At 50.2% G+C, this 27,804-nt stretch overlaps 1 protein-coding gene and 1 long non-coding RNA gene across 2 annotated transcripts in view; one reads left to right on the top strand and one right to left on the bottom strand.

Annotated features, from left to right (window-relative positions):
- The window catches only part of LOC112826928 (uncharacterized), a 20,772-nt gene extending 16,089 nt beyond the window's left edge, over positions 1-4,683 (top strand). The window contains exon 2 of the long non-coding RNA XR_003209080.2: positions 4,387-4,683. This is a non-coding gene — a long non-coding RNA (uncharacterized lncRNA). The remainder of the gene's footprint in view (positions 1-4,386) is intronic.
- A 12,382-nt stretch (positions 4,684-17,065) lies between these two features.
- The window catches only part of IRS2 (insulin receptor substrate 2), a 29,237-nt gene continuing 18,498 nt past the window's right edge, over positions 17,066-27,804 (bottom strand). The window contains exon 2 of the mRNA XM_025874697.2: positions 17,066-19,474. Within this exon, the coding sequence (XP_025730482.1) occupies positions 19,470-19,474 (5 nt within the window). The 3' untranslated portion in view covers positions 17,066-19,469. The remainder of the gene's footprint in view (positions 19,475-27,804) is intronic.

Consider the following 27,804-nt stretch of genomic DNA (forward strand, 5'->3'; position numbering starts at 1 on the left):
GGGGGTAAAAGGAGGAAAGCAAGTACAAACGAAGCGCCTCCGGTTTGCCTGCTCACGTGTTCGCGTTTGTGACACCAAGAGGCACCTTACATACAGGGTGGGAATGTAAGACACCTGCCTCCTTGGAGTGAGGATATCTTTGTACCTGCTGCTGATGGGGTAGGAAGTGTGGCTTTGGGGGCTGATTTTCCTTTTCCTGAAGATATCTTGGCCTTGGGGAGGGCAGGCTGGACCTGCATGCCCCAACTTAAACTGTAATTTTATTTCTCTTAAAGTCTACACGGTCAAAATAATGCATGTGCATCGTGTGTCGTTTCACACAATTTTCAGTGCATGAGGGAATGCAGGTAGAGGGTTTCTCAAAGTGCCCGTGGCATCCGTTGGTTAGATCTTCTAAAGACACATCCAGGGCTCCCCTAATGAATAGGTTTTTTGAATCCAAGAGGCCAGAAAAAAAGTGACCCACACTTTTGATGTATTTGCTGGTGTTACCTGTAATCGTATCTTGGAAGAACAGACCTGCCGAAACATACAGAACAGAGTGTAGCTAGGTTCCCCAAACTGACCACAGAAGTCATTTATCAAAACCCAAACTTAGTTCCCTACAGCATGGCCTTTTCATACCAATCCACAATTCCACAAACAAATGATTTTGAAGACCCAAACATTCACATTCTTGGAGAAAGGCTGCAAGATTGGTACAAACACTTTAATCAGTGAGAGGCGGCCACCCCACCAGATTTAAGCTCCCCTAAAGCTATTGGCTCCTTAGCAACACATGGTGTACCTCTCCAGGCTACTCTTTTGGAGTATTTGCACATTTCTACAAGGATTATCCCTGAGTTATAAAACCATAGTTACCACCGCACTTATTATTTTGAGTCCATGTTCTAAATATTAGCAATCCATGAGAGTCAAGGTTCATGGCAAATGGGACGGTCACTCATTCCTGCTCTCAGAGTAGAGGGATAAAACAGGTGGCCCAGTTCAGAGGCAAATATGGGCCAGAAAAGTGCCAAGTGTCAGTAATGGGTTTGAGTGCATCCGGGAGGTCTTCATGGAGGAGGTAACAGTGGCGAAGGACCTGGGAGGATGGGCCCGCTAGCTTTTACCAGGCAGAGCTAGGGGACCGGAGACACGTGAGCCTGAAGACACAGGGCTATATTTGTGGCCGGCTGCTGTGGCTCAGGGGTGGTTCCCATCGCAGATCGGGCTGCCGTGGAGCCTCAGGGCTGGAAACACTGAAAGGTGGAGCCGGGACCCTGTTCCATAATAAGGGGATCTGTAAGGTTTTGTGTATGGAACAGTGACACACCCAGGCTGAGCAGCAGAAGGTGGCCATGAGGCAGAGGTGGCCCCATCGCCAGAGACTCACCACAGGACGCCCTGCGCAATACGCAATGTGTCACCAGTGGGAATGGCAAGGAAGGGGGGTCAAGTGACATCTCCCAGACGGAAGGCGATGGGCTGTGGGGAGGCCCCGGGGCTGCAGATATAAGCCGTGCCCTCTAAGTTCTAGCCTCCCCGACTCAGAGAGAATGGTCCGGAGGGGGAAGCGGTTTCCAGGGAAAACAGCGATCCATTTTCGGACATGTCAGATCTAAGATGCCCTCAGGAACACCAAACTCACGCGCGCCGCCGGCCATTGCGAGCGCAGGACCGAGGCTTCGGGACTGGAGAGGCTGCGGAGGGGCGAAGTGGCAGCCGCACACCGGGCGGCCCCAAAGGTCGTCGCTGCAATCTCGGGGCGACCAGGCTTCCGGAGCAGAGGCAGCAAGGGGCGAAGGGTGAGGGCGGCTCAGCACGCAGGGGCCGAGCAGAGAGGGCAGCGCGCCGTGCCGGCCAGTGGGAATGACACAGACTGGGCTGTGAGCCCTGGCCCTGCCCCGCCGCGCCCCCGCACCCTGCCCCCGCTGCACCCGCACCCTGCACCCCTGCCCATGACCCGACGCACCCCCCGCACCCCTGCTCCAACGCGCCCCCGCACCCCTGCCTCTGTTCCACCACCATGCCCCTCTCACCCTGCCCCTGCCCCACCACACCCCCGCACCCCTGCCCCTGCCGCACCCCGCACCCGCACCCTTGCACCCCTGCCCATGCCCCGATGCACCCCCTGCACCCTTGCTCCAACGCGCCCCTGCAGCCCTGCCCCTGCTCCACCACCGCGCCCCTGTCACCCCCTGCCCCTGTTCCACCGCACCCCCGCACCCCCCACACCCCTGCCCCTGCCCCGCCGCACCCTTGCACCCCTGCGCCCTCAGAGTGGCTCTCAGGCAGCGTTGCCTCCTACATTAGCTGCGAGCTGTCTCCAGGGAGACGTGGGAGGCCAGGTGTTTGGTGCAAGGCCCGTGCTGGCGCTCGGAAGTGTTTGTGACTTCACTGAGCAGGAACGGGTCCCTTCCTTGAGAGGGAGTTGCTCCGGGGGCGTGAGCTACTGTCTGGGTGACTCGAAGGCTGTCACCACAACCATGTCAGGGCCAAGCCAGATGCGGAGGGGCAGAGAGTGACGGGGAGGAAACGGACAGATGGATGGGGCTGCCTTCCTCAACCTGGAAAACACCTTTCTGCGCCTTCCCGGGTGTAGCCCGCCGCGCGAGTCTCAGACGCTTTCCTGGACTCTTCCCAATAGAATTAGTGGCTCCAGCCGCCGGTGTCTTCATGGCCTTTGTTCTTTATGTGAGGCCCCAGTGACACAACCCAGGCATTGATGGGCTCACAGTCTCCCGTGCCACCAGCCCCCACATCCCTGCCCCAGGATGAGGGCCACTCGGTCAGGAAGATGCCCCTGCGCGGTGACAGGTGCAGACCAGTGTGCTGAGGAACAGAGCACGGGGGGGGGGGATGGGCAGAAGAGGTGTGTGGAGAGGGGACCCCTGCACAGAGCCGGCCTCTGGTTAGGACCACCGGGCAAACGTGCTGGGGTGTCAACGAGAGAAAGAGAACGAAGAAAGCATCAGTCAAGGTCTAAACTGAGCGTAGAAATTACAGATTTGACTGGGGGGTTATCTTGTGTGGGGGAACGCGGTCACCCGTCCGGGCTTTCCGGGCTGGCCTCCTGACTCTTTCATGATTGCCCATCTACCTCGGGGCAACTGTGGCTAGAAGGCAGGTGGAGCCACGGGCCCGGTAGAGCAGACGGAAGGTCCCGCTGGCTGGGGGACAAGTTCAAGGTGTGGCCGTGGCCAGGGAATGGCGCAGGCCGACCGCTCCAGCGTTGGAGTGGCAGACACCCATAAACCGTCACCTTTGCTCTGAAGGGTTCGCTTTGAGTTTCTGAGTCAGCTGGGTGACTGCTAACCTGGACGGGGCTCTCCCACAGTTCGAGGCAACCAGACTGGCTGGTGTCTGCTCCGCGGGGTCCCTCAGCAGCCAGCACGCCACCTGGGCTTCCTCCAGCGAGGGCAGGGCTCTGGGAGAGCAAGGCTTCTTGATGACAAGGTTTGGGACATCCCTGTCACTCCATGCACATTCTACTTGCCACAGCAAGCCACGCCGGGCCGCGCGCAGGAGAGGAGCCTCGCGGCACAGCCCGGGGGGGGGCGGTGCACGGACGCGGGGCAGGGCCGGAAGCTGCGGACAAGGAGGACTGGTGGAGTGGCCAGGCAGGGGACCTCGGAGTTTGAAATCTTGGCAATGGCTGACTTCCGTCTCCTGATGAGGCCTAGCGAGTGGATCTTGAAGTTGCCAGTTTCTACTAGCTTCTGTCGGACAGAATGTCGCTCAGTGAACGGGGACAGGATCTTCAGCTCTTCTGACATGATTTAATGCTGTCACTTCGGATCAGATGAATGACTTTTATGAAGGGCCAGTGGCCTGATACAAGGTGATTAGTATAGATATTTGCTGAGTGGACCTAATTCAGTCATTTAGGAGATCATTCACATATAAGGGAAGCGAGGCCCAGAGAGGTAAACTAATTTGCTCCACATCACACAGGAGAAGAATCTTCTTGAACCCTAGTCTGTTCTTTCTCCTTTTCATTCTTCGTTAATTACTTTTTTATAAGTGACAGAGAAAAGAGACTGATTGGAGTCACAGTAACTTTAAGTCATATAATAATTTTTATTTAACTGACCTCCCCCTAAAGTATTGTGGCTACATGACACACTCTATGGTAAGAGATAGCGGAGCCTGTAAGATCAGACACCAGACTCTATGCCACTTACTTAACACAGCGGTTTGGGAAATCAAACCCAAGAAAGCTGTGCATTTATTTTTATAACAAATCATACACAATTTATTTCAGCCTCAGAATGTCCCGTGACAGCCAATCCTGTATTTACTTCAGACCCTCTCTCTAGGTTCCAGTATTCAAAAACGACTTCAGTAAAAGAGGACCCTTGTGGTTTTGTTCTTAACCTGCTTATTGGTATTTTCTTTCGTCAGGAAACCAGTGGGGATCCCTGCCCCAAACTGCACGATGGCTCCTGGCTAAGAACAGCCCCAGGCCACAGAGGAAGGGGGCTCCAAGACACGCTTCCCGAATGAGCAGGAAGGACCTGTGCGCAGGGGATCTGACAAGGACACATCTGTCGCAGCGAGCTGGGGTGATCAGCAAGTGACAGTTGGAACCGGATTTACAGGCCTCACCTTATAAAGGAAAATGTGGGTCCTGTCCACCCTATAAAAGATCCCATTCTTACTGGTTATATAAATTCACAAATTGATTGTATTTAAAAACTTCAGTGTCTGTGTGAACATTCAGATATGTACGTATGTGTTTTAATTCAAATAAATGTGTAAACATTAATTACCTAATAACAATTAGATAATTATTTTTTCCCTTCCCATTTTCAGTTCTTTCCGTGGCTCCCAAAACATTTAAAGGGAAATTAATGTATTGATATATTGACCTTTATCAGTGTGGGTGGGCATGGCAGAAGGTCAGCCACTTGTCAGGCATGGAAAGGCACGTGGATGCTGCCTCAGCTGTGCTGGGAAGCCACTGGGGAGTGGCCGGGTCTGGTTTATGTTGTCCGCATCTCACTCAGGTGTCCAGAGAAGGGGGTGGAATGGGGGAAGAGCTCAAGGGGAGACACGTGAACTTCAAGGGAAGGTGGTGAAGAGGCGTTGGATTAGGGGCAGGTGAACACACAAGGGTTCGCCGAAGGATGTAACGTGGGGTGCAGAAGGAGGTGGCTCCCAGCTTCTGGGACTGCGGGTTTGGTGGGCGGGGGTGCCCCGTGGTGCAGCGGGGAAGACGGGTGGGCAGGACGGGTTCTGCTAAATAAAGAGGTCTTTTCCGATCATGTTGCTCCCCAGGCCTGTGCGAGACAACCAGGTGGAGATGTTCAGGAGATGTGTCCTTGGCATGTAGATGGAATTCGGGGCCCATGGCCTTGTGAGATCACCATCCCAGATTTCATGCTGCAGAGCGAGGGGACAGTGAGGAGGACGGAGGGAAGGTTTGGCAAGAACAGCTGGATGGGGGATGCCAGGGCAAGTGCCAGTCTAGGCAAGAACACGGTTAGCTCCTCTGCTCCCTGGAGCATGAGGTGTCTGCGGTGCATCCTGATGAGGTGTTGAGCCAGACGTCCTGTACTTGGTGTTGAGACGCATGGAAGTCGGAGTGGAGCATATAGATTTGCAGGTGCATCGTGGGTGCATGAGGGTGTCCGGGGAAGGGTGTCGAGTTGACGAGCAGTGGGACGGAGAGCATCACCGATTTCTAGGACACGGAGAGGAAAGGCACCAGTGAAAGGAACCGTGTCACACGAACTCTAACCCGGAGTTGCGGGGGTGGGGGGAGCGGGCTTCCTCACATCCGGGTTAGTGTCACTGTCCTCTCTTACCAAGCACAGGGATTCTGGATGCTAAGCAATCCAAAACTAAGAAAAGCGGGTTTGATTTAGTGATCACTCCTAAGCACCGTCGGGTGAATTCGCAGGAAGGTAGGAGGAAAGCCGAACTGTGGTCACTATCGAGTAGGACTCCAGGGGCCCCAGGGATGGAAGAAGCTCTTCCCGCAACTTTGCCTGATTCCACATTATTTCTCCTCTAAACTGCAGAAGCCAATGTTTGCGTGGACCTCTGTGACGAGTGGGCGTGAGACGGAGAAGCTCCTTGTCCTGTTCCGGGGTTCAACAGAAGTCATTTCCACGGCCTGGTGGCATTGGTGGGACAATCAGAGGGGTCAAGCAGGAGGAGCCAGGCCACCCTGCCTTGGAGGCTGCCCGGTGGGGCCACAACCCTCAGCACTTCAGTGTGCGGTTAACCAGTTACGGTTCCCTTACTACCATGTCGGGAGTTGATCTTGTTACTGGGCTCGGGTTCACTAGCCCTATTCCGAGGAAAGGAGGGTTTGAGGAAGAACGGAGACGGTAGGAGACACTGACTTGAAGAGTCAGCTCCTCTCCCTACATGTTATGCTTTGCATCCTGTGTCCCTTGCTGCCCCAAGGACGGTCGCTACAGCATCTGCCCCAGCAGGGGCTGTCAGACGTGCAGAGACTCAGGCCGACCCCAGACCCACCCACTCAGATTCTGCATTTTAACACATTCCCCGGGGAGTCTGTGTGCACAGTAGTGGTTGAAAAACATTATTATACATTATTAAATGGCACTCACTCGGGTTTTTCCAAAGAAAAGGTGCTAATGAGACTCCTCACCTTTCAGCAAAAGGCTCACCTTAGTCCATGTGTGCACCAAGCACCAAAGGGAACCATGCAGACAACCCCCTTAGTGGCTGATGCGGCTTCACTTACCCATCAAAGAGCGCCTTCAGGCCCGTTCGCGGTGCTCAGGAAGGGGGTTGCACCCCTCAACGCAACCGGCCGCCCCCCGCCGTGCACGACACAGATCGAGACTTCGGGTTGGCACCCTGTGCTCTGGGATAATTACCCACATCTCCGCGTGCCGCAGACCACGTGTAGTCACGTCCTGGCTTGCATGCTGCGGCTCAGCACCTCCATGCACTTGTCACGGGTGGACGCTTTACAAACGGTCTGGTCGGATGGCCATGAACCGAGCAGCTTCACAAAGCAGAAATCTGCCGCCCACAGCTCTGGAGGCTGGCATTCCAAGATCGGGGTGCTGGTGCTGCCAGGCCCTGCTAGGGCCTCCTCTGGGTCACAGACCACGTCTGTCTTCTTGCAGGGGGACCGGCGAGGGAGCCCTCTGAGCCTGTTTGATAAGGAACTAGTCCCCCTGGGGACCTCGTGCTTCCCATGCCGTCACCCTGGAGGTGAGGTCTCAACAAATTAATCTGGGGGTACATACACATGTTCAGTCAATAGCAACAAATAAAGATTAGAAGTTATTTGATAGGAAACAACGCAAAAACGATTTCGATAGATATTTTAAATTTACTTGCTTGGGCACTTTGGGGTCAATCAATAATTACAAGTCACAACTTGCCACCTGACTGAATGCAAAGGAAACATAGAAGTTTTCTTTTCTTCCTCAAAAGAGTAGTTTAGAGAGCCGTGTGGAGCATGGGCCCGCAGACGGGGTGAGGGCCTGAGATCCCCTTTCCGAGGAACTGCTCTTAAGCAATCAAACGGAAGTGCACCTTGTGGTCCATCTGGCCTCCGCATCCTGCCCAAGTCACCAGGTAACAGCTGTGGGTTGCTGCGGGCATCCACGCCGTGCACAGGCTGCCTTGCATGTAGACATTTACTCCGGGGGCTGAGCCTAGTTTCAGCCACACCTGGGTGCCTCAGGTAATGAGGAGACAACTTCTAGTGGCGGGGAAACCACATACCTTTGAATAATTGGAATATGTGTGCAGAGGGAGGTAATTGCCCTCTTCGGAATGGAGCAGCTTTGCTTCCTGTTGGAAAGGAGGCAGACACAGTGAAAGGCTCTCGTGCCGGCTTCCCGCTGTATTCAGTTAGCTTTCTAGAGGATGCTGGAAAGGACGCTCCATTGCCAGAGCCAGGATTTAGGAGATCCTGGAGGAAACCCCCCCCCCCGGGGCAGTGCCACCTCGCAAACGTGGTGGAACCCGAGGCAGGGCATGACATGATCAGTTGAACTAGATGCGGGGGTGTTATTTTAATTTTATGTCACCAGGGTCTGAGTTAGACACGCCACCCTTCAGTGCAGTCTTCCCAGAAGTGCACTAACATTGAGTAACTCCTAGGGATTGTGATGAGAAAAGGGAGCTCAAAGCTCTCTGAAGGCTGAGCCCCCGGGGCCTCTGTGCACTCGGCAGGGACAGTGGCGTCGCCCAGACCGGGCTGGCTCCGCCGGCCGGCCAGACGTTGTTGGTTCAGGCCGAGCACATGAAAGCAGGAAGCAGTGACTTTGAACCAAGAGCTTCGTGTTTTCAGAAGATGGACCGGACCGGCAGGACAGAGTGCAAGTTTCCTCTGAGAGCAGTAAACGAAGTCTGGGCCGCCTGCCATGGAGGAGCACTGACCTCTCCGGCAGGTCCTCGAAAGCTCAGGCGGCTGGTGGGAGCGGGCAGCGCATATCCCAACCCTTCCCGTGCCCCGTGGGGAGGAAGCACCCAGGGTGGGTTCGGTGCTGGGGAAGCCGCGGGATGGAGATGCAGAGCCAGGGGGCACCGTCCAGGGCTCTTGCCGGCAGATGCCCCGGCCGGCCAGGAGCTCCTTCTTGTCTGGGGTCCCTTACGACTCGTGTTCATCAGGGAGGGCCCAGCTCGCTCTCAGCCCGAGGCTTCCCTCCTCCTTTGCAAGGACTCTGACAGGTACGTGATAGAGCCTTGCAGAGATGGACGCCCGTGTATGTTATCTGACGCCGTTGCAAGTTAACTGACCTCTGTTATTTTTTAGGGGAAACCTGCTCACCCACGGACCCAGCTCGACACAAATAAAAACCAAACCTGTAATCTTACAAAGTTTCTGTGGGAGTGACTGTTTCTGGACATCCTCTGGCATTGCTGGAGGGTGGAGTGAGATGCCCTGTAAAAAAAAAAAAAAAAAAAAACAGCCAGAGAGAGGGCACTTTCTGAAAACTTTATCTTTGCTTCTTTTAGCAGGACACGCTCATCTCCATTCCTCAGCATGGCAGTGAATATTCCTCACCCTGTCAGAACGGGTGAGGTCATGACAATGTCTTGTGCTTTGCTTTCTTTGGACAGCATGGACATTTTTAACAGATGTCACTGATGATGATAATACGTAAGATCCAATAATGTGCTAATAGTAATTGCATCAGTGGATAAAGAAACTATACAGCCTGGTAATTTTTGACGACGCCGACTCATGAAATTAACCCTCTGGAACAAGGGGTGATGGACACAGCAGATCGGGACCCCACTGGCATGGGGGCCGCCTCATTTCCGCTCTGGACCTCACCAGAAGCCCTCTGGCTGACCGGCCAGTGATGACATGGCACAGTGCTGTCCAGCAGCAGAGATCAGCCCAGCTGCTCGGGCTGCAGACAGCAGCTCATCTGTATGTGCCCAGGTGTGGTGAGTGTGCTCGTCAGCCCCAGCAGCCTCAGCTCCCACACGTTGCCCTTGGCCGTGTGGGTGAGAAGGGTGTCACTGCCATCCGACGCCTCACTCCCAGCCCTTCTGGTGCTTCTGCAGGCTTAGCCCCCACTAGGAGACATACTGTTTCTGCTAATGTCCAGCCTGCCTCTGTCCTTCCCTTTCTCCTGGAATATAGACTCGCCCCAAATGAACAGCCCTTCAAAGCCAAGGGAAGTTTCTGTTGTTTTCGCAAAGCCGTTCGTTCTCCTATTCCGCCCATTCTCGGTATTAAGCAGCAAAGCAAAGCTCTTAACAACCATAATAAACCTTGATAGATTATTTGCATAACTGATTCTCATTTAAACAAGAGGATTAAATGGTTCACTGACAACCTGAAATGGTAGAGCAGGAACTGAGACTTCGGCCTCCTTGTTTCTCCAGTATGTCAAGTGTGTTTCAGCCCCAGGGCCTTTGCACATGCTGGTCCCGTGGACTTTGATGCTCTTTCTCTGAGTCTCCACCCAGAGGGCCTCCTCGGGGCTCTTTTCCAGGGTCACCTTCTAGGAGAGGCTTTTTCTAGCCACCATAGAAGATAATGCTCCCACCATTTTCCCCCAGCTAGCCCTCTTTATACTATTTCTTGTCCTGTTTGTCTTCATCTCATGTTTAGTGACTTGTTTGGCACTAGTTCTGTGAGTGCTAGGATGCAGGTTTCCTCCCCACACTACCTCCAGTGCCTGGAAGAGAGCCCGACACGGAGGAGACACACAAACATTGTTGAAGAAACAAATGGTGGAGAAAGGAAAGGTTCTCAGTGACACGTTTCAAATATGCAGGCGCATATAGTGACCTGGCTTCTCAATTACTTGAAGGCAAACACCTTCACAGCTGGACGGGGACGGTCGTGCTTTTCAACGTCCTCCGAGTGGGAAAAACGGAGTGAATTTTCTGGTCTAGTGATTCTCATCATGAATTAGTGTCGAACGAATTTCCCCATTGCCTCCAGGTAACTGAGTGAGGGACCAGAGCTAAGGATGTCCGACCAGCATCGAAGTTCACATGTCATCTTAGTCATTTTTAAATGTGTGCGTTTTTCCCTGAGAAAGCGGAGGTGTTCTCATGACATAAGATTACACAGTTGTTAACAGACATATCCCTGTGTATATTTTCTTTCCAGCACTGCATAGGTCACAGTAAACACATGTTAGTTAAACCATCACTCTGCTACGGGTGATGCTTTCAGCACTCATCCATGAGCACCACGAGCCTTTGGACTAAGTCCTTCATCCAGTTCAGGGTCATGCAATTTCAAAAATCCTTGAGAGAAAAGGAAACCTAATAAAAGGTATATATTTTAAAAATCAAACGACATGATCAAGTTAATACAAAGGAAGCAGGTGTTTTTGAAGTCAGATCTACATACATGACGTGTCTCCCCCTTTTCCGTAGACTGAGAGCCCTATTACATTTTGGGGTGCAATGTTCCCAGTTCAAAGTCTGTCCTTCAGCTTCTCCTGCAGCTTCTACATTTGTCTAAAGTCCAGCCTGTGAGACTCAAGCAGAAGGTCCACTTATAAAGCAGCTGACTTTTTTGTGTGTGGCCCCTTCATCATTCTTGTTGGAAAAGCACATGTTTTGGCTGGAGCTGCAGAAGCCACATTGGGCCATGAAGAAAACCTGAGGATGGAAAATATGCACTGGAGATGGCAAAGCTTAATGACAGAAGGAGCTGGGATCCTGGGAAACTTCATGAAAACACCATACCAGCCTTGAAATGTCCACATTTGGTCTCACTTTACCTGAGAGAATAAACCCTTCTTTCTTTGAACCATGTCGTCTTTGGCCTTTCTGTTCTAGGGAGCTACATGTAACTCCCACACATGCTAGGTACTGAGGGAACACTAGGGTTGAATATTAGTCACTTACTATAATTCGGAAGATGTATTTTAATTGCCCAAGTAATGTTATACATTCATAAAGCCAATAAACAAGGTAAATTTTGAGAAATAATGCAAGTACACAGTATAATCGTTCAAGACCAATGAGCTCACTTAGACTGGTACTGTTTTAGTAGTACAGAAGACAAAGGCATTCATTCAAAATATTCACCAGACACTCGTGGAGCCTACTACGTACCGTGTGCTGCATTAGCCCTGCTGAAGCACAGGGGGAAAGACCTGGCACTTGGAATGAGTGCTTTGAATTCTGACTCACTGTTTATTAGCTGTGTGACCCTGAGCAAGTTGTGCAATCCCTCTGAGCGTCAGTGCTCTGCATCCTACTTAGCCCTTGGGGGCTTGTGCATCCAGAGGAGTGAGTAACCAGCTCTGCTTAGGTGAGTTGAAAATAGGTTGTGTTGTCATTAAGACTGCTCCCCCAATATTTATGGATTTCCTCCTTCTGATACATGGTGGTGCTGCTTCCTATCCTCTTTGAAGATGTGGCCATAGCATGCGCTTTGGTCAATGAAAAATGAGCAGAAGTGACATGTCTCACTTCTGACTGTAAGTTTTCAGAAGCGGTGGACAATTTGCATTGTTTTCTACTGTGCAGTGATCCTGGGAGCAAATCCGTGTGCCTCCATCTGCCCTGGTCTCCGGTGACTACCGTAAGCTAGACCACGCTCCTCCCTCCACACGCTCACCCTGGAGATGTTATTATGAGAAATAAGCCTCTGAGATTTGGGGCTCGCTTATCACCGTAGCATCACCTAGCTTATCCTAACGGATCCAGGTGATGATATCTGTCTTGAAGCCTGAGTACCAGTTTCCAGGTAAAGAAGGAGCCCTCAACACTCTAGGGCAAAGGGAACAGAGTCTTGAAAGGGTTCATGTTGGTAATGAGTTCATTGTAACTGTTAGCAGCCCTGGGAGCGTGGGGCAGATGAGTCTCGTTGGGTGGAGGGGGGCAGAGTGTATAGTCGGAGGAACCCTTCACAAGGCCAAGTCCCCAAAAGTGATTCAAACTCAGAAACCATTCAGCCAAATCTCTGGATTCAATAAATTAAGAGCTCAAAAATGAATCTGTAAACGAAAGTCAGAATAAGATCAAAAGGGGAATGAAGTCCTAAAGCAACGTATTAGGACCAAGCAGCACTGAAGCAGCACTAATGTATTAGAAACATAAGGAGTGGGTTAGACACGGCTGAGACAGAATCACTGACACGGAGAAAACTCTAACTAACCGTAGTGAATACAGACAGACAATAAAGGAGCCCGGCATTAAGACATTTACAGAGAAGCTAATGAGTGGAAACGAAGATGCATCAGAGATAAAACCCACCAATAATCATTGCCCCTAAAGTAGAAAACTCAATACATATTCAAAATCAGAAGCTTTCAAAGGTATAATACAGGAAGTCCAGCAATTCTTTTCAGCGTCATTCCGTCTCCATCCGTGTGTGAGCTGGGTGTAGCTCCGGGACTTTGGCAAGTCTCGGGCACGGACAAGCAGAAGGAGAGGCCTGCGATGGGGGGGCCATGATGGGCCCATCGAAGGCCGCGGAAGCCACGCCGTGAAGCGCTGTGTCTACCAGGCTCAGGAAGTTTGACTTTTCCTGTAATATAATGGGCTGGGGGAGGGGGGCCAGAGGATCTTTAACCAAGATGGAGAGATGGTCATGCGTGGATTTTGTAAGGATCATTCTGTCACTTTGGCTGCACCTAGTGTTGTCTGGAGGTGCTCTAGCATGTAGGTGGTGGTCAGGATTGGCCTAAGATCCTGATCTTCGCCTCAGGTTTTTAGATCTTTACTCCAGATTCTTAAACACTGTTAGCTACATACTTGCACTACAAAGTAAACTGGGCATAATCATTCTCTTGTTCCTGCTCAAACCCAGTGCTAAGTAGAGTCCTAGTCTTCAGAGATGCCAGGACCAGAAACAGGAGCGGGCCCCGTGGGTTTCCAGGCTGTGCTGTTGGCAGGCGCACCCAGGACAGCCGCCCCTGGCTCCCGGAGCTGAGAAAGGCAGGAAGGGCTGTGGGGTGTGTTTGGCCCACCTGCTGCCCTCCCTTCCCTTCAAAGAAAGTCCTATTTCTTCAGGTTTCTGAGATTGTCATCTAAAATTCTTCTGACGTCAATATTGGCATTGAATAATCCTCATTATTATCAAGTTATTCCTTGCGGAAAATGAACGTGTCTTTCCCACTGTCTTTCACCCTTTCTCTTGTTATATCTTCTTCCAAGAAGGTCGGTGACAAATCTCTTTTCTTATCATAGCCTCTAACATCACCGATGGGGATAAATCACCACGGCTTTCTCTCTTCCAACCTAAAAAATCCTTGTTTTAATGTTCCTGCAAAGGTCTGATTTTCCATCCTTTGTATCTTTTTTTTTAAAGATTTTATTTATTTTTGACAGAGAGAGAGACAGACACAGCGAGAGAGGGAACACAGCAGGGGGAGTGGAAGAGGGAGAAGCAGGCTCCCCACCGAGCAGGGAGCCCGATGCGGGGGCTCGATCCCAGGACCCTGGGACCACGACCTGAGCCGAAGGCAGACGCTTAACGACTGAGCCCCCCAGGCGCCCCCGTCCTTTGTATCTTGATCTTTCATAAAAAAGCTTCCGATGTTGTACAGAATAATGAAAACAAACCTACAAAAGAACACTGTGCTGGAATTATGTTCAGAGTCTGGAAAACAACAATTCTGTACATAGAGGTCGGCATCATTACTATGTTTTTGATTAAGCTAAACTTATCACTTTATTCCAATTGTGCTTTATTAGGAACCCCCTTTTCAAAGTCCCCGGAGATTGGGAGTGTGTGCACCGTGCACGTTAGAGGGCCCATTTGAGGTCTACTTGCACTTGAAAGGGTTCCCATCACAGGTCCATTTTCTACTGCCGCTGCCAGCCCCGCCCTGCGAGACACGACCCCATCTCCCAGAGTGTCACCAGCATCCAGCTCCGTTCACCGCCCGGCAGCCTGGTGCGTCCCTGGATGCTGATGGCTCCCAGGCTCAGGCGGCGAGTCTCGTTCGGTGCAAACCAACCACAAGAATCTCCCTCCCCAGGGGCCAGGATCACAATGGTCAGGGACCTGGTTCTGGTCCGTGGGGGTGAGGCCCAGCTGGCTGGGGGTAGGTGGCTCTGGGACCGTTTGCATCCCTTCAAAAAGTACCCAAGGGTGAGAGACTGTCTTTATTGGACATTATTATGGGAGGATATGCCTTATGGGGCCGCTACAACCATCTTATAAACATGAGGGGACAGGTCTGAGAGAGAAAAGCCAAGATGCTGAGGGTTGCTGAGGAGAAGGTGAGAAGGTCCCGGGCCCCTGATGAGGCCAGGTAGCTGCCTAAACAACCCAGCCCTGGACCCTTGTTACAGGAGATAATAAATCCCGTTACTGTTCAGTGGTTCTCAAAATGCGGTCCCAGACCGGCAACCTCAGCATCCCCTGGGACGTTCCTAGAAACGCGAATCCTTGAGCCCCCCACACCCCCCCGCCCCCGGTGACTGAAAAGAAAGTCTGGGGATCGGTCGTCCCATGATCTGGCCTCATAAGCATTTGATTTGATTCCAATCAGCCCAAGTGCTGGAGAACTGGCATCAGCCATTGCCCTGGGTTTTCTATCATCTGCGGTAAACTCTATCCTCGTGAATACTTGTACGGTATTGCACACCTCTTTCCGGGGAAATGCAATCAATTTGATATTTTTGTTTTATGTGGGGGTCACCAGGGAATCTGACATCTCAGATGCGGAGGCTGAAGAGAGGGGGCTGGGGCCGCTCAGGTAGGGTTCTTGAAGTGTAAGGAATTTTGTGACAATTTAGAGCTTTTAGCATTCCCGTCCTAGATGAAAGGAGTGGACTCTGAAAAAGAGGAAAAGAAAACCCAGGAAGCACAGCTCAGGTCAGAAGAGCCCAGAACTCTCTCTACATGTCGTGGCAAAGGCCATGAGTCACTCGAGGGATGAGGAAGATTCAAGGACACCGTTTTAGCACGTAATCAGGGAGGTACTAAGGACAAGCAGGCACGAAACTGCCCAACAGCTCAACAGCGTCCTTTGGAGAGGCGAGAGCTAGCTGAAGAGCAGAACAGAGCCGGCCGGGCTGGAGGAGGAAACCCCGGCCAGATCCTGGAGGGGTGGTCACATTGCTCAGCTGCGAGAGGCCACGCAGCCCTGTCTCACGGATCACTGCCAAAGCAAAAATCGGAAACTGCAAGTTCCACAGAGTCCTATCGATCAGGCAAACGCGGGAGAGCGCGAAGGGGAGCAGTGATGGAAGAGACACGCCGCACATTTCAAAGGGGCAATTACCCCCTTTGTCCTTCAAGCAGGGCAACACAGCGTCGCTATTAAGTCATGCTGGCTTCACTCAAATGCTAGCACACCTCATCTCTTCAGACCTCCGTGCGCCCGCGACTGAACAGCCTGCCCCGTAATGTCTGACCTGGGGCCCGGGGTCCTGCAGGTCAGCTCGGATCCTGGACTCTTTCGGAGGATGCCAGGCCAGGAGACCGTGAGCAAGGCGCGTCCTGCAAGCTCACTACTGAGACCATCCGCGGGTCGGAGTCACTCTTCCCAAAATCAGTGGAGCGGGACCTCAATCCCTCACATCATTCTGTTCTATGAAGCTTAGCTTCTCCTCAAAGTTTCTAGATCGGTTTTGAGGGAACGCTTCTGGCAATTTGTGGATCTTGGCAACGACTCCTCACTTCATTTGTAATCAGCTCTTTTGAGTAAATCCATTTGTCGATTCCTGCTCTGTGCAACTGAGAATGGCAGCTATGACCCGCTCTTTCACTAAAATAGGTTTCAGAGGCATCAAACCTGGGAGACCATCTTCTCCTCTGTGGCTAACGGGAGCCCCCCACGTAAGACGTCCAGCTGTGAACGGGCTGCCCTGCCACCTCCAAGTCCCCAAACACCCCACACAGTGTCCACCAGCCTTGTGACCTAAAAGCCAACATTTTTAAAATAGTCTTCCAAACTGCGCTGGTTCTCTTTGCTCAAAAGAGGTGACACTCATCTTATTGCACTCCTCTGATGTTAGGGTAAAGTGGAGGGGCAGAAAAAATGATTTCCAACAAGGAGGTAAAGTTGTTCTCGACAAAAATCAAGTCATAATTTTTATATTTTCTGCCTCCTAAAGGGCACCTGCCGGCCGACGCAGTGACCCTGCCTGGATGCATCGGTCCACCCCTCCCACGCGTGCATCCCCGGGAGGAGGCAGGGCCAGGAGCACCTGTGTGCCGATCGGCCTTGACCCCGGCTCCCGGGCTCAGAGCTATGGTCCCTGCACTCCGATCGCGTCATCTGTAAGACGAGGATGGGGACTCCTAGCACCTCGGTTATTACAGACTCTGAAGGAGTGAGTGTTGGTAGAGCACTCAGAACAGCATCGAGCCGGCCCACTGTAAGCAGTCTGTGTTTTGCGAAGTCAGTAACATCTTTGTTTGCTTAATACACTTCCTTCTCATAAATTCTGTCATTTGGGGAATATTATCGGGTTTCCAGGATTAAAACATTTAAGTTAAGAGGCATCAAAGCAATTTTAAGAGCTTTGTGTTTACTTTTTTACTCTCAAACAGCAGGAGTAGAGTGGCTTTATGTGAAACTCAGAATCCACACAGAAGAAGATATCCTCAAGGCTTTATTCGTTTCATAAATAATGTATTTTATTTTATTGCATATGGCTGTTAAGGAGAGCATCCATGATCAATACAGACTAAATACAATGCACTATTCTAGATCCATTTATTGTTGTCTCCAGCAGCGTCACATTGACCCTTATATACAGCGTGTACAGTGGAAGACAGAGCAAGATAAGGTAAGTCTTTTGTCATATCACAATAGCAAGAAATATATTTAACATCTCGATATCCAGAAACAATACGTACCCAAAAAGAAAACACTGTTTAATAACTGTTAAAGTTTATATAGCAAAAAATATTTTAAATTTAAGGTAAGTCAGGCAAAATGTACAAAGACCCAATATACATTGTGAAGTTTTAGCAAACATAACATTTATACATTTTGGTTCCATTCTGTAAACTAAATTAAAAATGTAAATATTGCATATGCCTTTTTTTTTTGAAATGTACAGGATAGAGGAAAATTTAGTATATTATCAACTTTTTATTCTGCTTGTTGTAAGCTGCAGTATGAACGGGAGCCACGCGTATGGTGCCAAGACTACTCTAAGTATAGAGCACTACTTACATATACCATACATACACCGTATCCAGCAAGGCCCGCACTCAGTCCTACTGAACCGGGGGGACTACGTAGCAAATACCACCCATCGATTCCGAGTCCCAAAACTAAATCTGAACTTCAAGACATTTTATACATTTTCATAAAGTATGCGTATCATACACTGAAATTGACCTTCAAACTAACATCATATGGTCTATACACTGTTGCAATGTGTGATTTTAGAAAAGTAAAACTTTAAAAATGTTCTGGGGGATCACTTTACATTCAACTTTGTCTCGCAATACAATCCTCTGTTCTAAGAAGTTCAGCATGGAAGCAGGAAGACTTTTGCATTGCCATTAAATATATTTTTAAGACATTGAATTTTTTGGTCTTCCTCTAAAAAAGCCTCATTTTATTAATGCATTATTCTATAGTGATATATATCTATATATTTATATATATTTTTCTCCCAAAAAAAAAAAAAAAAAAAGCTCACATCTCCAATGAATTAGTGTAACCTCTACAGGACTATCCGAGCAGACAGGCACTGCAAACGTGCCCGTGGGAGGGGGGTCTGCAGCCCTCCACCACTTGTCAAGGGGGCAGCGAGGTGACATGACATTCTGCTGGTCAAGGTTAGCAGTTCTGGGTGACACCTGCACTAATCACGACAACACTGGTATCTTCAGAACACTGGAAACGTAAAAGGAGGGTAGTTTCGCCAGGAACTGTTTCGACAAGTCAGATGTACTGTGAGGTTTTTTTTTGTCTCCTTTTTCTTCTTCCCTTAACACAGGGGCCGGAATAGCTCTTACACCGAGTTCTTTGCTTCCCTTGTCTTTTTTGGAGTTTTTGTGTTTTTTTATTGTTGCTCAGGGCAGCCCATTGACCCACATGATAGCATCGAGAGAAGAGAATACATTTTTTTTTTTAATCTGCCAAAGCCGTGACCACCCTTGGATCGCTAGCATGCCTACATGAATTTTTGGTTAAAGAAATGCAAGCTCAAGATTAAGGATAGCAGAGACATTTGAGCTTGTAAATAGGATCAAAGGCTTTTGCAATTTGAAGTACCCACATAAACATCTACATAGAGAAGATTAAACAAGTCTGTTAAAGGTAAAAAGAGATATTCACCCCCTGCCCCAACTCCCCCTCCCACCCCCATGACCCAATGTAATTGATGATTTTTCAAAAGTAGGTTGCTTCAGTTACACATAATTATTATTATTTATTAATCCATCTTCGAAGTCCAATCCCAAATTGCATTTCCGTTGAGAAATGTCAGTCCCACACTGGGCTCTGTCTGAGTAAACACGCAGGTACCTGGACTGGAGTCCACGGAGCAGCTGTGTCCTGGGACCAGTTAATAAGGCTGAAAGGCCGCACTCGAGACGCACTCAGCAGAGATGCGCAGGAGGTCCTGCCAGCCCCCGGCCACCCAAATCCGGCTTTACCTGGAACTGAGGTAGGACTGTGGTAGTTTTGAGTGCATGCCAGTAAATGCCAGATTTTACCACTTTCATGGGTATTGGTAGAATCTCCTAGCATGCTGAGGGATAAATTTGCTTTGCTAAAATGAAAGTAAGAAGAAATTAAGACACTGGCCACGATTTAAACGGCCAATGGGAACATCCAATTTTCTTGAGAATAACTTCTTCGGTGACTTTTGTCAACAAACAAACAAAACACAGCACAAACAGCAGAATGATGAATGCCCCCCACCGCGGGAACCAGGAGAGGGGCAGGTGTCCTTGCCTTGTTGGTTCAGACTCTAATACGGTCGCAGATGTTCCAAATCCTAGTCATCGCTCAGATCCAAAAGAAAATTGTAAGCAGCTTCAGATTAAAAAATAAAATAAAAAAGCAACCACGCTGAGCATCGTCTTCTAATATCATTCTCTGATGTGTGACGTCATGTTGATAAAGCCAGACAGATCCTCACTCTGGAAAAGAAAGGGAAGAAGTCAGTGGTGACAGGGGTCGCAGGAACAGAGCGATCTCGAGTGAGAGAGGAAGTCGCTTCACGACCTGTGTCACTTCCAAGCATGACGCGAACGCTCTGGTGAGGCCCCGGCTGGACTGGACGCAGAGGCAGGATGCGGCCCTTGCCCTCGGGGACAGAAGCCGTGGAGCTAGCAGCCGGCCTGCTGCCCGGGGCCCAGCCCTCGGTGGGGGCCGTGGGGGAGAAATCTCAAGAGGGGACGGACACCAGGGCACAGGGGTGCGTCCTGGAAACCGTGCCACCGGGGGTTGGCGGGAACACGGGACAGGCAGTGAGTCTGAATTTTGCCTCGGAAAACCCTCCCAGTGGATCGTGTATCCCCTTCCCAAGGCGACCAGGCCCACACACTGGCTCCTGCGGCGACACGCTTGTCGTCCCAGACCCTCCTCATCTGCCCTGCTGCCCCGGGGCCAGGTTAGGTCACCTACTCCCGCGAGCCTGGTGGTGACAGGCCGTTAGGACCCCAACACACCCTAATGGCTTCCTGCTTTCCGGGCCCAAGGATCAAACTTCTTCAACGTGTTCCCAATCTCCATTGTTTCCAGCATGTTTTTACTTCATTAACCGTCCGTTAAAGAACATAATGACAGACCGAGTCGGGAGACTGACATTTCATAGCAAACTGCCTTTCTTCTTAAGCTTCTTGGCTTTTTTTTTTTTTTTTTTTTTAGATTTTATTTATTTTTGGGAGAGAGAGGGAGTGATAATGCGCACTAGCAGGGGATGGGGGGTGGCAGAGGGAGAAACAAACTCCCCGCTGAGCAGGGAGCCCGACGCGGGGCTCAATGCCAGGACCCTGACATCATGACCTGAGCCGAAGGCAGACGCTTAACCAACTGAGCCACCCAGGCGCCCAGAGCTTCTTGGCTTTTTAATCAAAACCCCGACTGGTTCGTCCGCACCCCCCCTGGAATGGCGGTGGCTGGGCCACCCTGCTGGCCACGCCCTGCCCTACACAGGTAGGTGTTCTTCCCTGGCACTTGCGTGCACACCACCTGCACTTCCGAATACTGCTCTCCAATCATTACAATCTCTCCTCGACCCTCCCCACACCCCCTGGTTTACTTCGTTGCGAAGCCAATTCTCTTCTGTCCACCTGGAGTTCAGGGGCCTGCTCCCAGCAAGAGAGAATTTCCAGAGGACCCTGCAGCCAAGAATGAGCAGCTGGATGCCCTAGTTCCAGCTCTGAGGGCTGCATCCTGTGTGCGGCCAGAAAGACAAACTCCTGGACAGACAAGCGGCTGTCAATGGTCAACATGCAAAATAAACATCATACCTTTTCATGACTGGTTATAAGTTCCCCACAATGTGGTATTTTGAAGCAGTGCTACCAGATTTTATTATTTTTAAAAAGCCTTATGTCCTTTAAAAATTTTAATCCCTGAACAGTTCCCCAAAGCAGAAACAGGGGCCAAGTTTTGTCCTGGGGAGAGAGGGGCCCCCCAGCTATTTCAGCATTGTCCCCCCGAGAGCCCATGTGAGGGCCCCAACCCAGACATTTGCATCCCTTAAATAGCAGGTGTTTGCTGGAATCCACCTCGGACTTCCACCTCTCCCCAAAATAGGAGTCTGCGTTTTGTCACTGAGGGCCTGAGTGGGAGACGAATTCCCGGCAAACCCCGAGCAGGTGGTCAAGACACCCTGGATCTGCTGACACGAGGATCTGGTGTCACAGTTTATTTTATTTTTACTCTAATGATTAGCTAAACGCGGGAGAATTGTCTCCTGTTAACCCTAAACCCATGATCTTGAAAACAGCTAAGCAAGTCAATTCCTCAATCTCCCAAGTTTACACAGTCATAGAAATGCGGGTTAGCTGTTCCTGAGAATGCACCCCCCACTCACCCTGGGCACTTGCAGGGCGCGGCGGCCGTGCGCACTCCACATGGAGGGCATGCTCCATGCCAAGACCCAACTCCCACCATTAGATCTTCAGGAGCTCTCATCAAGGTAAACATGGAATTTTAGCTTTTTGAAGGTATAAGTATATATACAACAAGTATCAAAACCTTCGTTTCTGCGCTTTGTCGTGGTGGGAGGAGCACAGAGAAAGGCGGGGTCACCTTTCATTCACGCACTTGTGCATGCGCTGATTTCACAGGGCCAGGGCACCTGAGGGTGCTGATGGGTGAGGGGGGGCCCCTAGGCCTGGAGCTGAAGCAGCCTTCCAGAGCTCGGCTCCCACGACACGCTAGCCAGGGCCCTGAACGTGGGCGCGGCCAAAGGAAAGTGGCAGGGGCTCAGAAGATCCAGAGGCAGTGGGCTCCCAGACTCAGAACCCAGGGCAGCCCCCCGGAACCCCCATCACTGCACCCTGCTCTGCTCTGCCCCACTCCCCCATCCCCAGAGCTGGCGGATGCTGGTTCCTTTGTTTACTGACTTTTAAAGACGTTAAATGACCTCTCCTCCCGAAAATTAATCTGCTTCATCCAGACTAGGAAAAAAAAGAAGTCTTCTCACACTACTAACCTGACCATCCTCGCCTTTAAATATTTATGCCTTCTAACGGTGATTCTGGCAAAATTCTGTGTGCTTTATTATCTACGTTAATTCTAGTAGAAGCAAAGTACAAATTATTAATTTTATGATCACTCCACACCAAATATTCATTAGGATGGGAGACACTCCTTGAACTCATTAGGTGTAGCAGCAAAACAAAAAAGAAACATCAAGAATCACACGTTGTTCATGAATGCAATTACCAAGGTGTCTGGATTCTGTCCTAGAGGTAATGCGTCTCAAAATAATTTAAACTTATTGGCATTCATTGAATTTGTCATATAATCACACGCAGTACTGGTCTGTAGCTTAGACACTGCTTTGTAAAGAAACCCATTCACAGAAGCACTGATCTAAGGCAGCTGATTAAAAAAAAAAAAATTTGCATTAATAAGATTTAAGTCGTTCCACTGGACGCGTCACCCTGGCCAGCTATGCCCCATCTTGCTCTGTCACGTGTGACAAATGATGGCCACACGAAGGACCATTTCCATGTGCCAGGTATCCTCACTTCTGGGGGGGGGATAACTCCATGCCTTTTCTCTTCCACTTAAAAGAGCAATCAGAATGCAAAGGAGTGAGCACCCTCATTAAAGACCCCACCTTCAATCTGCTCTACTTTACAAAAAAAAAGAAGAAGAAGAAGAAGAAAGAAATAGAAAACAAGTCACTGAAAACCTTGTCATGGAAACAAGTGGGAAGCCTTCTTTGTCATGAGCAGCACGAATATCGAAACACCGACATGCCTGCCGCTGGTTCGCCAGGCTCCGTGATTCCAAACATGTGCCTGGAAACGACAGTGGGCATCGGGTCTAGAACGTTCCAGGGATAAATCGGGGAAATCTGCACTGGCAAATAAATTCAGGCGGCATTTGCGATGCACATTCTGACTCATGACGTTTTCATTTTGATTTCTCACGAGTATGTGGGTTTGGATGTGTCTGGCTTCGTGGCCAATATTTCAGTGTCCAGAATTCCACACACAACCCTGAGGGGTAGCAAGTCTGCCCAGGAAGGCCCTGGTTCTCTCTGCAGAGAGCCTTGTGGGTCCCACCCCGAGTTCCACAGGGAGCCCCGGGGAGGGCTGGGTGGAGATGTGCGTGGAGCCCGTGCAGGCCCCCCGTGGGGCCCCACGCAGACAGAGCCCCACACCTGACTCCACAGTGGTGGGGGGGATCCCAGCACCGCGGCACGGACCCCACCCGAGAGAGCTACAGCTGCACTTAGTAGGTGAAAATGACTTAACCCCTGCAGGCACAACAGGAGTGGCCGCAGATAATCACTTACGTGACAAACGAAACATACTTCTCAAAATTAAAACCTATATTTCCAGCGGCAACTATGATTAGGAAGAAAGAAACCTGCAATGAGCCCAGACATGTCCTTTGGCCCATTTAAACCTTTGATGTTAAACATAGACTTACAAGAGAAAATAAACTTTTCAGTTACATGAGAAATTCCTAGAAAAAGAACCCTGATAATACAGTATCTCCTTACTTGACTAAAAGCAAAACACTGTCCAATATACCAGAAGGAAAAAAAAAAAAAGTAAGGCAAAGCGTGATAACAAACAAGCCAGAGATTCTAAGAAAAACGGTTACTTGAACTTTTCATTTAAACAGGAGAAAAAAAATAACTTAAAAGGAAACTAGGGAAGAAGTCGCCCAGGACAAATGGGGGCAGTAAATTACTTCACCAACCCTACTCATGGAAGACTTCGAACTGTCTGTTCCATGAGATCACCTTATCCACTGACAGGTAAAATCATTTCATCCTGAGAGCTCGCTGCTGAAATGTCCCAGCACCAAGTTGTAACCTGATGGAAAGGACAGAGCGCGGACTCTGGGACAAGAAGACCCAGCCCTGGGAGGGGGCTGGGGACCACAAAAGGCGGCTTCTCCTTCAGCTCCCGTTTAATCGTTCCCGTAAGACCCTGTGTTAATCACCGCACACTGGAGCCCGCAGGGGCTCCCGGCCTGGGGGGCCCGGCACTGCACCTCTCCCCGCTTCCCGAGCCACAGCCGCCCACAGGGGCTGCACTCACTGCTTAGTGCGTGGTCTCAGCACATCACACCTCCAGGGTGCGTTTCCTCCCCGTGCTCGTTGTGAGAAAGCCCGACGCGCACACCCTACAAGCTAGTCTTCTATGGCAAGAGCGCCCCACCATACGTGGGGCAGCAGCTTAGGAGAAATAAGACGGATTATTCTTCAGCACAGACGCCCGAGGGGCAACATACCCCCTCAACTCCTGGCGGACCCCCTCTTAAATCATGAACGGTCAGACCTTCCTGGCTACCAACCAGACGAGGGAGCATCAGGGACTGCTCACCAGTGGAGGGCGGACCTTCACTGCCTTCGGGGCTCCCCTTACAAATGGGGCGGTCACCGTCCATCGTTACAAATAAGGACAGAGGGGTGGGGCCGGGGGAGGGGGAGGGGAGGTCTGCGACTGTCACTTGGGCCCCGGAGTTCACACTCTTACCCAGCACATTCCAAAACTCTCCCCAGTGACACAAAATACTGCCGGCCCTGCTGCTGCCGCATGCACCTGTCTCCCCGGCGAGTGGAGCCCTTGAGCCCTGCCTGTCCCCAGCACCTGGCCCGATGCTTGGTAGGCCCTTCCTAAAGCTTCCACGAATTACGATGAAATAAAGACCCACATGGTTTATGCCATTTCTCACAGGCAGAAAAGCTAAAAAGAAAAAAAGAAATTCTTCTAAAGGAGAACGAAACTTTAGAACTGTCTGAGGCCCAAGAGAATAGAAAACCCTCTTCAGCTCATGAGAGAGAGAGAGAAAGAGAGAGAGAGGCATTCTTAGGCAGAGGTCAACAAAGTACAGCCAAATCTGACCTGTTGCCTGTTTCTGTAAATAAAGTTTTATTGGAACACAGCCATGCTCATTCATTTGCATATGGCCGCTTCTGCCCTTCAACTGCAGAGAGGAGTGGTCCTGCAGAGACAGTCTGCCCCAGGACAGGAGGAAGGCGGCGAGGAGAAAGAAGGGTAAAGTATTCAAAATAACACCACATATTTCCATCCGTGTGTTACACCCGGAGACTACCTGATTGCCCCTCTGGATATTATCTGCAAGCTTACGTCCTTTAGAAACGCAATACCAGCGACTAAAAACCATGCTATCTTGTTACAGGCCCGACTGAAAATGAGGGAGCAAGTCACACAATCATTTAGGAAGCCAGCACACTTTTGGGATTAATTTCCCTTACCTACGGCCCTTCTATTTGGTTATTCATACACAACACGGAAGTACTGAGAACATATGATTATTATGAAATACATCCTACAGTACTAACTACTCTTTGAACTTCAACAGAGGTGAAGTTGTAATATGTCAGTCCAAATCTTTTCTCTTTCTGGGGTCATTTATGAACATGGTATAAGCGTTATATTTCTGCCCCATGAAACGGTAAGAATACTTGTGAACCAAATGATACCATGTGCACTAAAACTGCAAATATCCGATGAACACTGTAATTTCCTCAGATTTAACACATTATTATGCTTATGAGTTTACACTGATGTAAAGAATATGTATTTTATGTAGACTACAAAAATGTTTATATTGTTTATATCTGAAGTTCTCAAACTAAATATAATGTTTTTCCTATAAAATTAAGGAATGTACAATAACAATTTATTCAAAATATATCTACCCCAAATATCCTGTTGTTATGTTTCAAACGCACCTTTCTTTCCTTCAAATATTAAATATTTAAGAGTTGCTATGGGGTTATTTTAGTTTTATGATTTCATTCCTTTTTTATTTTTATTATTGAAATCAAAATAAGCATTTTCTGGAAGTCTGAAATTATGCCAAACACAACTCAAATCCCCTCTATAGTATCACTGAGTAAGAAACAGACTTAGAAGCATAGTTAAAAAGGAATGGCCTCAGGTTTCTAAAATATATTCTGGTTTTCACATTTAACAATAACTGTAATTTGGAAATGTATTAAAGATAGAGCGTAATAAGCAAAAAAGCGTTTGTCTTTAAGGAAAGAAATATTTAATGGAAACAGGAAGATTCTGGAATCCACCATCCCCCACCCAGCCATCTCCCTTCTAGGTAGAAGCTTCCATAGCGCACAAACGGGCACAAACACGCACAAACGCACCCAGTGGCCTGAGCGTCCCCGGCTTCTAACCTGCAGGCCCACTCCCTCCCCGTCCATAACATCCACATAATACAGGATGTCGGCTGTCTCCCGGGGGCCTCAGAAGAGATCTCACTTAAGGCTCTAGTGTGAATGGGCAGCCAGCCTTCAGGTGCAGGATGCCCTAGGGAAGTCAAGGCTGAGGGTCCAACCCTGCTGTGCCCTGGCTCATTCCCACCATCACTCATCTCAAAAGCATCCCGGGAGCTTAGGAATGACTCAGGTCAAGCCATCCCCACCCCTCTGAACCGAATGCCATTCCAATGGCTCAGTGCGACGTGGGTGTGGACGGCCACCGGTTCCACCAGAGTCAGGGTCCTGGGGCCCAGGATCCAGCACTGACCGATCTGTTCCTTCTTCTGAACACAGGGACCTTATTCTCCTGCCCTGAGTTCCTCCCTGGGCCACGGTGAAACTACCAAATGAGATTTTATGTATGCAGGTTATAAACAAAGAAGTCAAACACAATATAGAGAGAGACATGGTTTTCCTTGTGCAGAGGGGCACGCACCACTCGCGTTACTTGACCTTGCAGCTGGGTCCCTTTGCTTTCTTCAAACCCCTTTAAACGGTGTATACGCATAACCACATGTTCCTGTGAACTACAAAGACTTCTTAATAAGACAAGCCTGACTCCTCCCACCCTGCTCTCAGGCTAATCTGTGTGGCCACGGTCGTGGTATCTCTGAGCACGTTTGCCATCACAGCATTTTCCTTCATTCAAAATTCTACCCGTGAATGACATCACGGACAACTGGGACTTCAAGCAGCAAATAAACAACTGATGAATGCACAAAAACAATGGCAAACAGCTCCCGGAATGAAATGAATAAACTTGTTTTAATTGGATAGAAGCAGAACAGAAGTAGAATTGTTTTTCTGGGGGTAACTCCAGGCCATTTAAAGCTCATCGTTCTCAACTCTGCACAGAACGCCTTGCCTGGCTGCTCGCTCCACGCCCCATGCACAGGACAAAACGCGCGGACAGGGGTCACATGCGCCCCCATGCAGGCAGCTGCGCCATCAGAGGATGCACAAATGCCCGTCCGCGTCGAATGTGCCCCGGCAGGCGCGGCACACCGGCAGCTAGCTGGGCTCTGGCTGGTGGGGCCATGGGCACAAGTCTCTGTCTCTCTGGTTTTTGCACAAAAGTGCAGCAAACTGTGGATCAACATTCAGACTCCGTTGCACATGAGAAAGATTTACATCCAAACGAAGTACTATTTATTAAAATTTCAGTAGTGAAAAATGTAAAGTGGTAAGTTACAAACCATCTTTATCAAGTTCATTTACTGAAAAATAAAATGAAGTAGGACAGCAGTTGCTGATGGCCAGGCCCTCCCAGGGCAGAGGCGGGGGCGGTGGTTCCGCCTACCCCGCCCCACCCCCAGCCTGTAGGTGGCCCACCCCCACGCCCCACCCCCAACCCCGCCCCACCCCCAGCCTGCAGGTGGCCCACCCCCACGCCCCACCCCCAACCCCGCCCCACCCCCAGCCTGCAGGTGGCCCACCCCCACGCCCCACCCCCAACCCCGCCCCACCCCCAGCCTGCAGGTGGCCCACCCCCACGCCCCACCCCCAACCCCGCCCCACCCCCAG

The sequence above is a fragment of the Callorhinus ursinus genome, unplaced genomic scaffold (genome assembly GCF_003265705.2).
Source record: "Callorhinus ursinus isolate GAN/ISIS: 27379988/994484 unplaced genomic scaffold, GSC_fseal_2.0 scaffold79, whole genome shotgun sequence".
In the NCBI taxonomy this organism is placed as follows: domain Eukaryota; kingdom Metazoa; phylum Chordata; class Mammalia; order Carnivora; family Otariidae; genus Callorhinus; species Callorhinus ursinus.